The sequence below is a fragment of the Microcaecilia unicolor genome, chromosome 6 (genome assembly GCF_901765095.1).
Source record: "Microcaecilia unicolor chromosome 6, aMicUni1.1, whole genome shotgun sequence".
Taxonomy (NCBI): Eukaryota; Metazoa; Chordata; class Amphibia; order Gymnophiona; family Siphonopidae; genus Microcaecilia; species Microcaecilia unicolor.
This window is the reverse complement of record NC_044036.1, coordinates 309,669,600-309,684,053: the sequence shown is the minus strand read 5'-3', so window position 1 is coordinate 309,684,053 and position 14,454 is coordinate 309,669,600. Positions and strand designations below refer to the sequence as shown.

Sequence of the window (14,454 nt, the reverse complement as noted above, 5' to 3'; positions counted from 1 at the left end):
CCCCCCTTTTACTCCCCCCGTGGTCACTGGCCCCCTCCCACCCCCTAAAGATGTAAAAGAAACAGTACATACTAGCCTCTGTGACAGCCTCAGATGTTATAGCCAGAGCAGCAAGCAAGTCTCTGGAGTAGCCTAGTGGTCAGTGCAGTGCACTGTGGAGAAGGGGACCCAGGTTCATAATCCATCCTGTTACAATTGTGGTGGAAAGTGAAAGCCCCCCAAAACCCACCAAAAACCTACTGTACCCACATAGGGATCAGCAATGCGCCAGATAGAGTGATTCACCTGCCTTGTTGAACTGATCCTGAGATGCTAACTAACATCTTGCAGTAGGAAAATCTGTAGTGAGACCAATCTGTGCAAGTCAGCTGCTACTCCCCAGGACAATGTGACTCCGCCCCCTGGTGACAATAACATATAGTAACATAGTAGATGACGGCAGAAAAAGACCTGCACGGTCCATCCAGTCTGCCCAACAAGATAAACTGTATACTTTACCTTGATTTGTACCTGTCCCTTTCAGGGCACAGACCGTATAAGTCTGCCCAGCACTTTCCCCGCCCCCCAACCACCAGTCCCACCTCCCACTACCGGCTCTGCCACCCAATCTCGGCTAAGCTCCTGAGGATCCATTTCTTAGTGGAAGCATTTAGAGTACATAGGGAGTAGCAATGTACCAGAGGCGTGCATGCCGGAGGAAGGCATGCCGACTCTGTTGCACTGACGAAGGAGCACAACAAAGAGCTCCTTTGTGCGCCCCTTCATGCGGCTTTGCTGTGGATTTTAGGTAGTATTAGGTATTTTGTTTGTATTAGGAGACTGAAGTAGTGTAAAGATGTGTTTTGCTACGATTCCAGTGTTAGTAGGAAGGGGCAGATATGGGGATTTAATCTCTCTTACAGATAAGAGGAGAAATATACATAGAGAATTGATTAATGTTAGAATTAGTATGATAACTCAGCAGAAGAAGAAAATGGGTTTGAATTTGCAATTAATCAATGCCAGGTCTGTTAGAATAAGTTACCAATAATTTCTGATCTGATTACAGAGTCTTGGTTAACCAATGAAGACTTGGTATTCATGAATCAAACTTATTCAGCGGGATATATAGCTCAGTTTCAATCAAGACTGGGTGAGGGGGGAGAGGGGTTTTAATAGTATATATAGAGAGTTTGAATTTAAAGAAAGAGAAAGGTATTGCAATTGATGGAATGGAAGTTTTAATTATGAGATCTAATGTTTTAAATATAGTATTAACATATGCAGCCCCAGGAGAATTATGTAAGGATTTTTCCTAGTTAATGGAGTTGTTAGTTACTCTTACCGCATGGCCATGTGTGCTGGGGGCTTTTTTACCCACTGCAGTAAAAAGGGCCTTGGCGCGCGGGAAAAACAACCCCTGCCACCATCACAGGACCCTTTTTCCCGCAGCTTGGTAAAAGGGTTGCTTCGATTTTTTTATTTTAAATTTTGTTGTAATTTGTGTCTTCCCAGAAATCACTGGTTTTCTTTTATCGTAATCCATACTGAACTAGATTCTTGGCATATTGCAGAACATAAGTATTGTATTGCATTAAAAAAAAATCAATTCTGTCTCAGAAGAAGAGGAGTAGCCTAATGGTTAGAGTAGGCAAAGGCCTAGAAAGTGGGAGTACTTGCAATTTGTACCGGGACGTGGACGTTTGCTCCTCGGGGTTAGATTGATATCTTTTGTGTATAGAGATTTGATAAGACTACCTCTTTTCATAATCAGCCATACATCATAAGACTCCTGAGGCAGGCGCTTAGGCGCCGAAAAACGGCTGCTGTGTCAAGTCGATTTTGATACTTTCTAATAAAGACTTTTTAGCCATCAATACGTCTCCTCCGTTGTTTGAGAAGAGCCAACCCTCCCTACTTCTTGCCTTCTAGAGTAGGCAAAGGGTCAGATGGACAGGTTCAAATCCCCTGGTGGCTCCTTTTGGCCATGGGCAAAGGTACTTAACCCTCCATCGTATTAAGATGGCCAGGAGTGGTGCTGGTGGCCTCACTCTGTTTAGGTTGTGTCATTGAAATTGTCACACCTGTGGTGGCCCCATGAATTGTTCATGGCTTGTTACTTGTGGGTAGCAGGGATGAGAGATCTCTGTCCCAACTGTCATGGTGGAACTTGTTTGACTTGGTGCAACTCATGACAGGACGGCTTTTGTATTACAAGAAATAATGGGATAACTTCAACGAGGATAGGTTGAAATGATAAGATTACACTCACTTTTGCGTAACCAGTTTTGGCAATGATGATCAGAACGGACAAGTTGAAGAAGAAGGGTACACAGAGCTGTACGCTGCAGGAGATCCATAGGGCACTTCAGGTCATTGACGTAAAGGATGATTTGAAATCTCTAATACATAAAAATAATCTAAGTGTAAGAATTAGGAATGAAAAAGTACTATTTATGTACACGTGTTCTTAAAAATAGCTCTAAAATAGATAAACAGAATGCATCCTGGACATCAATAGAGAGTGAAAACTTCATGCTGCCTTATGTTATACATGATAAAAATTAAACAATTGATATAGTTGTTCCATTTAAACCACAAACATATGTCACTATCTTGACCTTAAACTCTTTCTGGCTGATTTTCAAGATGATAGTGGACTGTGTTTTTTGTCCACCACCAGCACTAAAACTGGAAATTAAATGTCAGGCCTTGTGCGGGCTTCGACATTGAATTTCCATTGATTCTAAAGCCGGTGAGCGCATGACCAGTTACGTTAATATTCAGACTTAACCAACCGTCGGTTAGCACATGGGCCTTGTTTACTAAGCCGCATGGCAGGCATGCAAACTTTTTAGCACGTGCTAATGCTAGGGACACCCATATGGGTGTCTCTAGTGTTAGTGCGTGCTAATTTTTAGTGTGCGCTAAAAAGTTAGCGCACCTACAGTGCGGCTTAGTAAACAGGGCCCAAAGATAGGACAGTTATTTATGTGGTCCTATTTATGCACTTAGGGGTCCTTTTACTGAGCGGCGGTAAGCCCAATGCAGGCTTACCGCTTGCTCTTTCAGGACTACCGCTGGTCCAATGCGGCCGCCAGCCCCGAGCATGCATCATTTCCGTGGGAAAAAAAATCCCCAGAAATGGCTTGTGTGGCGATAACCTTGCAGTAATCGGGCATTGCCGTGCACTGCCCGGTGACCGCCAGCTTAGCGTGGGAGCCCTTATCACCACCTCAATGGGTGGTGGTAAGGGCTCCCTGTCGCATGGCCATGCGGTAAGAGTTCTCTTACCGCATGGCCATGTGTGCCTGGGGTCTTTTTACCCACTGCGGTAAAAAGGGTCCTGGCGCACAGGAAAAATGGCCCCCGTCGTCAGCACAGGGCCCTTTTTCCTACAGCTTGGTAAAAAGACCCCTAAACCTGGCTGGTTAGGTCTGAATATCAGGACCTAACTGGACTCCGCCCCCAGAATGCCCCCAACATGGCCAGCTTTAAGTTTGGCACTAACAGCGAGGATAACTGGATAGCTGCAACCAAGCAATTATTTTCGGCTTTGAATATTGGCCAGTTTCTTGTTACGACATGCATACATTTCAGACACATGAGGCATTTTGCATCTTTTGAAACCTTCTTGTACAAACACATTGAGGGATTTTCAGGTTTCTGCTCATTTCTTTCAAACCTAATGGATGTTCTTTTGTAAAACCTCTGATATGTCATGTAAGGAATCTGAAATGTAACTGGTAATTTAGAAAAAAACACACATGTATAAACTTAAAAAAAAAATAAAGATAACAATACTTAGTTTGTGCAGGGAAGCAGTGCTCATGTTAACTTTTACATCTAATGCATTATGAGTACAAAACTTTCCTGGACTTCAGTAAAAAGGTCCCTTAGCTCGTGCAGAGTTCAGAGTTGCATGGAGACAGAAATTTCATCCATCCCCGTCTGTCCCTACTTGAATCCAACCCTTCCCTCCCCCTTTCCCCAGCTAAGATCCATTCCATCCCCACCCATACCTGAAACCTTCAGAAGAAATTATTTCATTCAGTTATGCTGCTGACATACATTAGAAGCTCTGTCAGAGATCAATATACAAAGTATGCATTCTTCCCAATGACTATTTCCACATTAATAAAGTGCTTTTGCTTATTTGAATGCCTGGTAAAGACATTTAATTCATTAATCCTAGGCCCAACCTCTTAATTTTTCAAAGTTATACAAAATTAGTATTTCTTTACTCAGAACAGAAACCATGAGGTCAGTTTTCAGTGGCATCATGTAACTTTATGTTCAAATTTGTTTATTGAGGTTTATATAACATTGTACACAAAAGGAAATGGCTATTACATAATAAGACCTGTGACACCATATCCAATACAGTCAAGAGAATACATCGCAAAGGGCAAAAGGGCCTTGTGTCTGATAGCCCCCTGCCTATACACTCTTCCTCTGTGCGAACCATCATCACTTGTGCACTGTGCACCTGTACCCGTTAACTACTTACGGGTAGCGTACGAATACTTTTCCAGTTACTTAAGCTGTTTCCATACAAAAATAAGTATCTGCCAGTTCTTTTATGCGCCAATCTGTAGTACAGAAACTTTAAACATTTCACTATGTAACCATATCACAAAACAATCAAAACTCGCCATCCGCCCAAACTAATATACCAACACTGCACCCAGTGAACTACAAAGTGCAAAACCAGATGTTCCCCATCCCCCCTCCATCCCCCCCCCCATCCCTACCCATCACCCTCCCTCCCCGTCTTCCCTAGCTAAGCAGGAGTCTCGAACAAACCTCTGGGGCCCTCAACTGGTGTTAACGAGCAAGCTTCTCCCTCTCGGACTCAGTGTTTGCAGATAAGGGGCCCATACTTGAAGGAATTGCTTTCTGCGTTTGGGTGATGTTTTAGCGTCACGAGCTTCCCATGAGGCCAGAAGATGTACCTGGTTTCTCCAATGCCAATATGCAGGAGCTTCCTTGGAAGTCCAGTATTGCATAATACATTTGCGAGCCACCAAGCACAACTTCCTACACAAATGAGCCGCCGGCGCCTTTAGAGGGGCAAAAGCTCTAGATTGATCCAGCAAAAATTGCCTGTCGGTTCCCTGGATTTTATTGCCCAGCTTTATCAAAAAACCACGGACACGTTGCCAAAATGCCCACACATTTGGACATTGCCAGAGAGCATGGTAAAATGAGCCTGGGCCGCCATCACATTTACAGCAATTAGCACTCTCCGACCTCTGTATATGAGCCAGCTGTTTCTTGGTCATGTAACCCCGTAGGATCACCCGGTAGCCACATTCTCTCAGTCTTTCGTCCTTAACTAACTGTCGGATCCCCTTCAGTGAAGCCGCTATGTCCCAGGACGCCAAGAAAGTCCCAAGATCCTGCTCCCATTTTAGTTTAATACCTTCATATTTTATTATTGGTCCCCCCCCGGACCAGGGCTCCATATAAATCAGAAATCGTGTGCCTCTCGGACGCCAGGTCCTCGAAAAACCCTCGAATCTTTTCTCCCAAACGTCCCCCCAAGGCAGCCTGATTCAATGTCTGCATATAATGTTTAAGTTGCATGTAGGCAAATCTAGTCCCCCAGTCAGATTCTATCTTAACTTGTAAAGCTTCATATGGTATTAAGTCCCCATTTTCATGCAGCAAATGCTCCAATTTCGTAAGGCCTCTCCGTCCCCAGCCTCCAAATATCGAACTACCCATTCCAGCTTCGAATGCTGCATTCCCTACAATCGGGATTTGATCAGAGACACTTGGATGTCCCCCCAATTGCCCAACCCACCACTGCCATGTTGCTCGAAGAGGGTGGAGTAATATGCTTCGTCTGAAGTGAGGAGGTATTCTATCACGCGATAGATGAAATAGAGCAATCATATCATGCGGCGCGAAATAGGCTCTCTCAAACGATGTGGGCGTATAGTAGTGCGTCTCGAGAAGCCAATCTCTCACGTGTCGTAAAAGACATGCTTGGTTATATAAAAATAGGTCCGGGAAGCCGATGCCTCCTTGCTTCCAACCGCCTATTAACAAAGCCTGTCGTACTCTTGCCCTCTTACCAGCCCAACAAAACTGACACCATAAGTGATTTACACCTTTCAAATCTTTTTTCGACAAGCGGATGGGCAGCGTCTGCAAGGCATATAGCCAGCGCGGGAAGATCACCATCTGGATCAAGTGTATGCGCCCCATCAAGGACAATGGTAGGCCCCTCCAAGAGTCTAGTTTTTGTCTGGTGTAATCTAAGAGGGCCTTGACATTTAATTGCTGCAGTTCTGCGGTATTCATTGTGAGTTTAATACCAAGGTATTTAAAGGAGTGGTTTGCCCACCGTAAAGGGAAATCATCCCCCCCAATCCTCTCTGCACTCTACCGAGGATGCCAGGGCTTCGGACTTGTCTAAATTAATTTTAAAGCCCGCGTAATCTCCATACTCTTGGAAAGACTCTAACAACGTTTCTAGCGACACTTTTGGGGATGTGAGGTGTACCAAAAGATCATCTGCAAAGGCTGCAATTTTAAATGTCTGGGCGCCCAATCTTACTCCTTTGATCAAGGGGTTCTCCAATATGTCCCTAATAAGGGGATCTAACACCAGAACAAAAAGGAGTGGGGATAGGGGGCAGCCCTGTCTGGTCCCTCTCTTAATAGGAAAACTCAATGACTCCACCCCATTAACCCACATCGTGGCGCTCGGGTTAGCATATAATGTTTGGATCGCCTCTACAAATCTGCCCGAGAAACCATAGCTTTCCAATACATCAAAAAGAAAGGCCCAATGCACCTTGTCAAAGGCTTTTTCGGCATCAAAGCTGACTAGCAGTGACGCCATACCCTTGCACATGCTATGTTCTAAGGATGTCAGAATTGCCCTCAAATTTTTACTTACTGTCCGGCCTCCTACGAAGCCCACTTGACTGTCATGTATGAGGCGGGGCAGCAGCCTCGCCAACCTATTGGCCAAGATTTTAGCCACCAACTTGGTGTCGTAGTTCAACAGCGATATGGGGCGATATGATGCCGGTTCTACCGGGTCTCTCCCCGGTTTAAGCAGCACTATTATTTGCGCCTTATTTAGGTCGGAAGGCGTTGCCTTTAAGTCTATCATGCGGTTTAGAAATCTGGTTAAATCTGATATGATTCCCGCTCCCATCAATTTATAAAATTCTGCGCGTAGACCATCCGGTCCGGGGGCCTTTAACAATGGGCTCTGAGCAACTACCAGGGACACCTCCTCCTCCGTAATTAATTGGTTAAGGCAATCCCGTTCTTGTTGTGTAAACTTAGGGAGATTGAGATTATTCAAATACATCTGATTATCAAGGCCCACATCTTCTGGGGGGGTGTATAAATCTTTATAGAAGGACTGGAAAATGTTGCAGATATCTTTATCGGAAGTTGTAAGGCCTCCCCTCTGTCCCCGAAGGGTAAGAATATTCCTATTTCCCCCTTTTGGTTTAAGGAGTCTGGCCATCAATTTGCCCGCTTTATTCCCATGTTTATAGAGCATGTAGCGGTAATAAATCTGCGATTTCCGAGCGCGCCCGTGTAGGAGTTCGTTCAATGCTGTTTGTAATTCGAGCACTTGTTGCTTATGGCTTGCCGCATGTGTCTCCCCGAACCGTTTCCTCGCACTGCAGAGTTGTTTACTCAATCGTAATATTTCTCGATCTCTCGATGTCCGAACGTGGTGAGCGTGACTAATGATTTCCCCACGTAGCACGGCCTTAGCTGCCTCCCAGAACAGAATTGGGTCGTTCCTATGTGCCTGATTGTGTGTGACATAGCCTTCCCAGCCAGCTTGTAAACGTCCCTTTAATATGGGGTCTGTATAAAGCTCTATGGGGAACTGCCACCTATTAGCCCGTCTGACCTGGCCCCGGGGCTGCCACTCCACTCGAACCCATGCATGGTCTGACACTACATAAGGTCCAATCTCCGCTGTTAAAATTTCCCCAAACATCTTCCGGGAGACTAAAACATAATCAATGCGGGATTGAGTTGAGTGAGCCCGCGAAAGGTGGGTATAATCTTTCACATCCGGGTGAAGCACCCTCCAAACATCCGTCAGATCTAACAGCTGGCTCAACTTCAACAAGCCTTTGTTGTTGTAGTAGGTCGCAGAGGTGCTAGGCATTGATTTATCCATTGATGGGTCCCAGACCGCATTGAAGTCACCACCTACTATGATCTCTGCATGTGGTTGCTTAAGGAGAAAATTTATCACGGGCTGAAAAAACCGTTTGTCATAGTTGTTGGGAGCATAGATGTTGCATAATAACAATTTTTGTTTGCCCACTATGGCTTCCAGAATGACATAGCGCCCCGCGGGGTCCACTAAGAGTGGACAGATTGCTGTAGCTATGCTTTTACGGAACAAAATTGCAACACCTCCCTTTTTCCCCTGCGCGTGCGCCGCTATGCAGTCACCCACCCACCAAGTGCATAGTTTAGCATGTTCCACCCGTGACAGGTGCGTCTCCTGTAAAAGAGCGATATCCGCATGTTGTCTATTTAGCTGCTGCAGAATCTTGGACCATTTTATAGGTGACGTTACCCCTCCTACATTCCAGCTTACAATTTGTACCATATTGCTAGCTGAAGTGAGATGATACTTATACCAAATAACTGTGATGTTGTTGAGGGGGGGCATCCCAGCCTCTGCCCACCCTCAGTTCATGTTCTCCTATCCAGTTGATGGCCGTAGGCCTGATCCTGTACCTCTTTCTGTCCTCTGCCCACCAATGAAGCCCCCCACCGACTCCTACATCCTGTCTTCAAAATGTTCTGGGAGACCTGTCCCTTTACAATTATTCCCCGGTAACTTAGGCCTGAAATGGCTCCCACTGCCCACCCCCCCCCCAACCCACTCCGTCCCTCTAACCCTCTCCCCATACTCCCCCTCCCCCCATCCCTACCCCTCCCCTGTTCCCTGTATTCGGACCCACTAACTGGGACCATCACTTCCTACGTCCCTCCCCCCTCCCTCCGAAAGCCAATACAAATTCCCAACAAATTTTATCCATGGCACTCAAAGACCCAACCACGCATCATGAACCTGGAACTATAACATGTAAAGAGCTTCTACACAGTGCTTCCAACCACACTTAAACCTCAGTGTTCCTGTCTGTGCACTGTAGAAAACATATTTATATACCAACTCCTCTTCTCACAGTCGCTCCTCTCTCCGGTCTGCTGCCGGCAGCTGATATCTCGGTTCCTCTCTCAGCGATCCTCTGGTGCGGCTGCGTCCAACTGCTTTAAGAACTCCTGGGCTGCGCTTGTTGTTTCATAAATTTTAGATGCTCCATTGTGAGTAATTCGCAGCTTTGCCGCGTATTGCAGTGCAAAACGTATCTCCTTCTGGAACAACTTGGAGCATATTGCCGAAAATTGGCGCCTTTTTGCTGCCACACCTGCAGAATAGTCTTGAAAACACCGAACCGGCAGCCCCTCGTATTCCAATGATTTCCCTGCTCTGAGTCGCCGAAAAATGTCTTGCTTTTGCGCATAATCCAAGAATCGCAGAATGATTACTCTGGGCTTACCAGTTCCTGTGCCCTTCTGCCCCAGCCGATGGGTCCTCTCAATGTGAATTGGACCCAGGGCTTCTGGGAGTTGTAGTTCCTCAGCCAGCCACCGGGCCAAAAAGGTCTCCAGGCCCCGTTCTTGTATACTCTCCGGGAGTCCCACCATCCTAATATTATTTCTTCTGGACCTGTTTTCAAGGTCCTCGACTTTATCTTCAAGCGCCCGCAGCTTTTCCTGCATCTGATTCTGCGCGCCTTCGATTACCGTGACGCGGTCTTCCACCTCGCTGACCCGCGATTGAAAAGCAGCACAGTCCTTAGACAGATCTGTGAGTTGGGTTTGTACCCGTTCAAGTTTATTATCAATAGGGGCCAGCCGGCGGTTCAAGAGATCGTCCATCACCGCTGTCATCTCCGCTGTAATTTCCGCGATCCATGCGGACGAAACCGTCGGGCCGGGCGGGCTTGCGGGCGGCGCCATTTTCTCTTCCCCTACCCGGGCGCGGAGTCTGTCTTTCGGGGCGTTTTTCGCCGTCATTTCGCCACCGGAGAGTTAGAAAAATTGACCAGCTGATCGAGGAGTCGCCGGTTCGCTAGTTGTTGCGAGTTGGGGTCCTATTTGCACCGTTTAACGGCCTCAAAGGGAGGATAGGAGCCGGAGAGATCGATGTGCTCAACCTCTCGCGGTCATGACGTCACCGGAAGTCCGCATCATGTAACTTTAAATGGATATGAAATCTGGTTAAAGTTATGTGAGAGTATCATAGTAACATAGTAGTGGATTTTTAGTCACTAAGGGGTCCTTTTACTAAGGTGCTCCAAAAATTGGTTTGTGCTGGTGTAGATGCGTGTATTGGACGCATGCAGGTCCACTTTTCAGCTCACCTGCAAAAAAGGTGTTTTTTGAGGGGGGGGGGGGTGAAAATTGGCATGCGTCCAGTTTAGGCCTGAGACCTTACCGCCACCCATTCAATTAACGGTAAGGTCTCATACGTTAACCGGGCGGTAATAGTCAGCGCATGGTTAGCGCCACACGCCAGAAAATAAAATATTTTTTCCGGCATGTGTAGTGGGCGCGCATAAAAAATGAAATTATCACCTGGGCCACGCGGTAGCTGGGCAGTAGTTCTGAATTGGCGCCCGCTGCGCGCACATAGGCACCTATGCAGCTTAGTAAAAGGGTCCCTGAGAACGTGTAAGTGCCTCTGCTGAAAATCCTCATAACTTTAAAAGGCTTGCTTATCCATATATACCTGCTAATTATTTTATTTATTTATTATCACATTTATACCCCACATTTTCCCAACTGCGTCAGGCTCAATGTGGCTTACATCACACCGCAAAGGCAAACGCCAATCCAGTAAATTAAGCTAATACAAAATAAAACCTACATAAGAAATAATGGAGAGGATGGGGAAGGAACGAAAGGAACAGGGAAACCAGGAGAGAGGAGGGACGGGTGGATGTGTCCAAAATTGTCGTAAAATTGATGCATATCAAGCAGTGGAGACCCCGGCAGAGTCCTTGGGGTAGGCCTTTCCAAATAAGATGGTCTTAAGAGACTTCCTGAAATTTAGATGGTTTTGGATGGTTTTTATAGTTTTAGGCAAAGCATTCCATAGTTGTGAGCTGATGAAGGAGAAGGATGAAGCGTATGTGGATTTATACTTAAGACTGTTGCAGCTTGGGTAATGAAGGTTTAGGTACGAACGGTATAGTCTTAATGCATTCCTGGGTGGTAGGATGATGATAAGTTTAGTCATGTAGCCCGGGACTTCACCATAGAGAATTTTGTGAACTATGGAGCAGATTTTAAAGGTGATTCGATCCTTGACAGGGAGCCACAGTACACAATCAACACAGTACATAATGAGCGCACCTAATTCATAGGAGAATTTCCCATTAAGGGCTAGATTCTATATATGGCGCCTGAAAAATCAGCACCGAAAAAAATACACCTAGGTGTATTCTATAAAATGCGTCTAAATTTAGGTGTGGTTTATAGAATACACCTAGTGCTCATCCACGTGACTAAATTTAGCTATGGGCAGTTATGCCAAGTAAAACTTGGTGTAAATGCCGACACCAAAATTAGGACCGGGTGTATTCTATAACAACGCGCATAGTTTTTATAAATGCCCATGGCCATGTCCCCTTTTCAACTATGTGCCTTAGAATTTACATGCATTATTTCACAGGATATGCTTAGACAGTGTTGCGCGTAAATTATAATTAATGCCAATTAGTGTTAATTGCTTGTTAATGGGCAATGATCGGTGCTGATTGGCTTGTTAAGATAATTAAGTTGCGCTAGCAATACAGAATACAACCAGAATTGCGTGTACAAATCTAGGCGCCATATACAGAATCTGGAAATTTTACATACTGTATATCTGTGTTAATTATGACTTGAACTAATATCGTTAAGCAGATAATAAGTAATCAAATAAATAAACTCAATTAAATGGATTACTCATCTGACCTGGGTCCTGCAATAGATATCTTTAGCCAAGGAACAATATCTGCACAGTTTGAATAAATATGAAGAGGTGAGTTGTTGTTGAACTCTGTTCTGTGACCTACTTCTAAATCATGCCTCAGGCATTGAAATTTCAGTTTTCTGCTGAGTTTAGGCATTTGTCTTGCTCCAACCTGAAATGTTCGCCTTGACTTTGCCATTTTCCCATCAAGCAGTTATTTCAATCTAAACTGTGTCTAAAAGCCTCCCTGTTTGTATCATCGGTATGTCAACCACCCATAAGCTTGCAATATTTATGTGTATAGTGGGGAACCAATCTCCTGCCTTGAATGGACACAAGCAGGTTCACACCTTTTTTTAATTTCTATTTTTACATAAAAACATAGAAATATAGAACATGGCAGCAGATAACGACCATATAGCCTATCCAGTATGCTCATCCATAGCAGGGGCGTAGCTACGTGGGGCCATGGGGGCATGGACACCCATAGATGTGGCCCTGGCTCCCCTGCCACCAACTCCTTTGACCCCCCCTCCCGCCGCCAACCCTCCCCCGCCGCCATCGAATACCTTTGCTGGCGGGAGTCCCCAACCCCCGCCAGCCGAAGTCCTCTTCTCCAGCGGGGCCGCGTTGCTGGTCTGCAAGGGCAGGCTTCTGTTTCTATGAGTCTGACGTCCTGCACATTGTACATGCAGGACGTCAGACTCACAGAAACAGAAGCCTGCCCTTGCAGATCAGCAATGCGGCCACGCCGGAGAAGAGGACCCAACCCCCGCCAGCAAAGGTACCCGACGGCGGCTGTGGGGGAAGGTTGTCGGTGGCGGGAAGAGGGGGTCGAAAGGGTTGGCGCTGGGGGGGGTCAAAGGTGGTGGTGGCGGGGAGGTCAAAAATGGTGGGTGGGGGGGGGTTAAAAATGGCAGGGGGAGGAGGTCGGCAGCACCGGGGGGGCTAAAAAGTGCCCCCTCATCTCAGGCTCTGGACCCCCCTCCCGCCGAAGTCTGGCTATGCCCCTGATCCATAGTAACTACTAAACTCTATAATCCTTTCCTCTTTATTAGAGTCTGTGCTTGTCTCAGGCTTTCTTGAATTCAGATACAATCAGGGCTGGATTCTATAAATGGCACTAAAAAATGTATGCTGGAAAAGATCATCACTATGCATGATTCTATAAGGGCACACATCCTTTATGGAATTGTACTTAGCGCCAATTCCCATTATGCATTCTTCCTGCTAGCGAATGCATACACGATGGTTCATGAATGCATGCAGTATCAGGAAAGAGTGCACACTTTTTGCAAGTAGGGGGCAATTCTCTACACGTGGCCTAAATTTAGGCACTGGATGAGTTCTATATCAACAATTACACATATAAATGACGTTATAGCATTAATAGTGTAAGTCCTAAGCTATTTGCCTAACTAAAGGGGTCTTTTACTAAGGTGTACTCACGTTTTTGGTGCGTGCTAAAATTGTGGGTGCGCTAAACGTTAGAGATGCCAATGCTTTCCTATGGGCATCACTAACATTTAGCGCCTACAATTTTAGTGTGCGCTAAAAACGTAAGCGTGTCTTAGTAAAACACACACTTTAGCACTTATGCTTGCATAAAGACTGGTGTAAAGACTTGCACTTAACTGGTGTCAGTTAGACACATGACTATTAGTGTTCTATAAGCCATGCATACAAGTGCTATGTATACCCCTGGCCCGCCCATGTCCTTCATAGGTCCACACCCCCTTGCAGCTTTGGGCTATGGATTTTGTGTGCAAATTTTTAGAATCCCAATAATGGCAGATAGGTAACTGGTAATTAGTGCCAATTATAACCAATAATTGATTGTTAATGCTGTAACATGGTGTCAGAATTATTGAGCAGTATGTCACTTAATTGTGCTGAATCAGATACAAATATATAACAATATAAAAATACAATTTTAAAAGACTCATTGAAACTGCAACAGGGAAACTGATCTGAACCTCAAGCCCCTCGTTCCCCTCCCTTTTTCCTGGGAACTTCTGATAGCAGGGCTAGTCAATTACAAACACTTAACAGAGACAAAAGGTACTGACTTCACAGAGATAAAACTTCCTTCTCCTCCCACCTGAAACAAAGCATGACTAGGTGGATGCCTGAAGGCTCATCAAGACATCTCTGAAAACCAAAGACCCAAGAGACAGAAAGTCTGGAGAGCCCATTGAAGACAAAGACTTCAGAGGAAAACCATAAACAAGGCATTTGCTTGTCAAACCATTTGCTAGTTACCTCAGATATGTATATCTGCCCCCTCCCATCAGTTATCAGACATGAAGACGCCAGGGCATATGCAGAAAGGAAAGACTTATAATGTGATCATGTGAACAGACTACATTAACCATCTGCTGCTCTGGGGACCTGCAGCCCACCTGCCTGCTGTGAGGACCTGCCTCTGCCTCATACTTGGG

The 14,454-nt window shown here is 45.6% G+C and overlaps 1 protein-coding gene across 1 annotated transcript in view; it reads right to left on the bottom strand.

The window, feature by feature from the left end:
• LOC115473298 overlaps positions 1-14,454 on the bottom strand; it is a 55,783-nt gene that overhangs the window by 26,578 nt on the left and 14,751 nt on the right. The window contains exon 2 of the mRNA XM_030208137.1: positions 2,252-2,381. Within this exon, the coding sequence (XP_030063997.1) occupies positions 2,252-2,339 (88 nt within the window). The 5' untranslated portion in view covers positions 2,340-2,381. The remainder of the gene's footprint in view (positions 1-2,251; positions 2,382-14,454) is intronic.